Genomic DNA, 3,690 nt, shown 5'->3' on the forward strand with positions numbered 1-3,690 from the left:
TCCGGAAACTCCCATTCAAACGAGAGGAGAAGGAGAGGGTCGCCGAGTCGTCGCAGCCGGTTGAGGACGACTGCTCGGTACGAAGGAAGTGGACCGATGCAGAGAACGCCGCGCTATCCAAGGCGTGGGTGAGTGTTTGCGATGATCCCCTCACTTCGAACAATTAGATGATCTTCAACATGTGGGCCAAAATAGCAGCAGCCTACAAGGCATTTTGCCCGGAGGGGAGGCCGCACAACTGGGAGGAGTGCCGGAATGGATGGGACCGAATCAGGGCTGGGGTCTCCCGATTTTCTGGCTTGTACGCCAACGCCCTCCGCATGCAGAGCAGTGGCCAAACGGAGGATGACTGCAGAAAACCTTCCCACAGCCCGGGTTGTATAAGGAGTTCACCTACTGGAACTGCTATGAGATGCTGAACGACTCCGAGAAGTTCCAGGCAGGTGTCGACGCTGGCTGGCCGAAGAAGCAACGACTGAACTATACCGGTGATTACAGCGGCAGCAGCGGCGGTTCCCATGACCTCCCCGAGGGTGCTTAGGAGCTCCCGTCCCCTCCATCGTTCGCTCACCAAACTCGCCCGGTTGGTCAAAGGAGGGCGCAACGGGAGGCGAGGGGGGCGCCGGGGGGTCCCAGGAGGTCCAGTCGGCATCCCTCCTTGGCCAGTCGACAGAGGATCTCAAATTCTTCGCGCGTCAACAAACGCGCGCTCAGATGGTCAAGACGTTAGCCGAATGACGGGTAACGACGGACCCCGAGGAGAAGAGTTTTCTTCACGCATTGCTCGTGAGCATGCGTGACGATTTGAAGACCGGGGGGCACGGGGGGGTTCCGGTGGAGGCGGCGGCGACGGTGATGGGGTCGTCGGAGACGAGGAGTGAGGCGGAGGTCGGGTTTTTTTTTAAATAATGTATTTTTTTAATGTAATTTTTTTAAAAATTAATGTTTTTTTAATGTATTTTTTTTTATTTAAATAATATTATTGAATTTTCTCATATCTATGTCGTAAATTTAATTCCGTATTTTGTGTGATTGTCAATTATTTGTTTTATATAATTAGGAGTGATGTGGCTAGGCTATTACTGAGCTATTTGTTTGTCCTGATGATGTGTCAGTAGGATTTTTAGTATCGATGATGTGGATAGGAGGAGTTTGTGGCTGAGATATGGCTGAGCTATTGCCATCGTGGATGGTGTTGAAGCTATTCTTCATCATTTCCCCCTCTGCTTTTCCAAACTCTCTCTCTCCTCTCTCTCATGGCGGAGGAACCCATCAACCATCTCAAGGTACGTTTTCCTTTTCCCCTTGCTAGGTAGAGTAACATAAGAAAGCATAGATGTTTGGAAATGCAGACTACAATCATCAAAGCTTCCATCCACTGCCAAGGCTGCAAAAGAAAAGTCCACAAAATTCTCTCTCAAATTCAAGGTAATTCCTTCACCATCTTTATTATTTCCCCTTAATATCCTTTTTTTTATTATTAATTTATGTTTCTATGTGTTGAACTTGAAGGAGTGGAGCATGTAGACATCGACGCGCAGCAACACAAAGTAACGGTGAAGGGAAACGTCGACGCCGACGCCTTGATCAGAAAATTGATCAAATCCGGCAAAAACGCACAGCTATGGCCGCAAGACGAAATTATTCCTACAATTGGAAAGAAGAAAGAGATGAAAACAGAAGAAAAACTTGACGCCGTAGAAGCGCCTCCGGCTTCTGCTAATAAAGGTACAACCACCGAAACCGCAGGTGACGGCGGAGGAGGAGATGTCAAAAAAGCAAGAGGCGGCGCCGACGTAAAAAAGTCAGAGGAGGAGAAGAAGAGCGAGGAGAGCTGCTCGGCCGCGCCGGAGAAGAAGGAGGTGGTGGAGAAAAGCGACGGCGGCGGTAAAGGTAACGGTGTGCCTTATGTGAAAAAGAAGAAGAAGAGAGTGCAAATTGACGGAGGATTAGAGAATCCGCTGCCAGCGAGCAATGAGAGTCCTACTCCCACTCAGTGTCATAATGAATTTCCTCCTGCGGCGGCGCAGCCTGTGTGCGCGGCGAGCTACAATACGGCGTATCCTAGTAGCAGCTACACGGCGTCGTACTACAGTGCGCCTCCACCTCATGCGCACGCGTATATGCACCCAATGGCGGATCCAGGAATAAAATATCGTGGGGTCGAACAAGATAGTAAATATTTATTTAAATTAATTATTTTTATAAATATATATTTTTAATATAAATAATTCATGTGAGTATCGATAATCTTAAAACAACATACTCCACTTTCTTCGTAAAAATATGATCTTCTTTTGGATACAGAATTTAAGAAAAAGACGTTTATGGAGCTAATTGAAGAAAGAATAAAATATGATCTTAGATAAAACAAAGATGCAAATAAATAATAAAGTAAGAGAGAACAATTATGTTATACTACGTATTTTGACAAAAAAAATGACATACACATAGCATAATTTTTCTGTAACATACCAAATTTTTAAAAATTTAAAAAATTGAATATGAATAATAAGGTTGAAAATTTAAATTATAAAACTAAGAGTAGAAGAAATTAAGAAATATTTACTTTATATAAGTAGGTGGTTAATTTAGATAAGCTGATTTTGATATACTGTAAAAAAATATTACTATAACATTAATTGATATTTTAAGATGAGAATATATATTTTTAATGGACTTCTAAGAATTAATTAAAATAAAGAAAAATCTTTCAAAGCCCATTTTACAATTAGATAATATATTTAAGATATTTAATCTTTTAAAGTTAGTTAAGTTTATTGATGCCGGTTTATTCTAATTCACGAGTGAATATAGGGATGAGAAAACAATAATGACATCTCCAATACCATTCTTCTCTCTCTTCGAAAACAAAAACCGCGGAAGGACTCTTCCCCTCCAACAACTCCTTCGTTCTCGACAACAGTGTACCCATCCGGCTGCGCCACTTCCTTCCTCTCTCTCTGATCAGTCTCCTCATCATCTCACACGGCGTGAGGACGTGAGGTGGGAGCGGAGGCGTGAACGCCGTAGGGTCGGAGGCCGAAGAAAGTAGTTTCCGGTGCACTCCAGGGCAGGTGGTGGGGTCGGCCGACCCCGCCCGACCCCACCTGGATCCGCCCGTGTATGCACCAGATGGAGCCGCCGCCGTTGGATTCTGAGTTGAATCAACGGCAGCCGTTGGATTCTTTTGAAATGTTTAGCGATGAAAATCCAAAAGGATGCTTTATTATGTGACTGAGATTGACCTCTGTTAGTATGTACACAAGACTTTTTGACTTTGAAATATGCATGTAGAATTATTTTACTCTCTATGTTGACTTTGAAATATGCCATGATATTGATTTTCTCCAAATCAAAATCTGAGATGGTAAGTCGGAATTCGAAATGAAATACAAGTGGCAGTAGGAAAAAAAATTCTGTCTTTTTATTTCCTTGTATAACTAGCTAGCCCTGCCTTCAGATTAATTGTAATCCAACTAAAAATGATTTATTATACATACTTTCGACTTTTATCATATTGGTGAAAAGTTCATCGTTTCGTTTAGTCAAAGGGGAATCTGCAGACAATTAGTGTGTTAATAAAACAATACTATGATTTAAGTAGCTAGTTCTCAACTGTTTTTCTAAGATATCGAAACCATATGCAATTTCATGCATGTTCCTTTTAATTACTGTACTATAGTTTTT

General features: G+C 42.8%; 1 protein-coding gene across 1 annotated transcript; it reads left to right on the forward strand.

Annotated features, from left to right (window-relative positions):
* Positions 1-1,246: 1,246 nt before the first annotated feature.
* LOC121796662 (heavy metal-associated isoprenylated plant protein 35-like) lies at positions 1,247-3,237 on the forward strand. Its single transcript, XM_042195469.1, has 4 exons — positions 1,247-1,286; positions 1,353-1,428; positions 1,513-2,153; positions 3,136-3,237. Exons 1-4 carry the CDS (start codon positions 1,257-1,259, stop codon positions 3,235-3,237), a joined length of 849 nt encoding a protein of 282 aa, XP_042051403.1. The 5' UTR covers positions 1,247-1,256.
* The last annotated feature ends 453 nt before the right edge of the window (positions 3,238-3,690 follow it).

Source organism: Salvia splendens, chromosome 3, assembly GCF_004379255.2.
Source record: "Salvia splendens isolate huo1 chromosome 3, SspV2, whole genome shotgun sequence".
Classification (NCBI taxonomy): Eukaryota; Viridiplantae; Streptophyta; class Magnoliopsida; order Lamiales; family Lamiaceae; genus Salvia; species Salvia splendens.

Bases quoted from the DNA above. Each gene is read 5' to 3' on its own strand.
- LOC121796662 (XM_042195469.1), top strand. From the start codon at position 1,257: ATGGCGGAGGAACCCATCAACCATCTCAAG. The intron at 1,287-1,352 runs GTACGTTTTCCT...TTGGAAATGCAG, and splicing joins AACCCATCAACCATCTCAAG to ACTACAATCATCAAAGCTTC. The intron at 1,429-1,512 runs GTAATTCCTTCA...TTGAACTTGAAG, and splicing joins AATTCTCTCTCAAATTCAAG to GAGTGGAGCATGTAGACATC.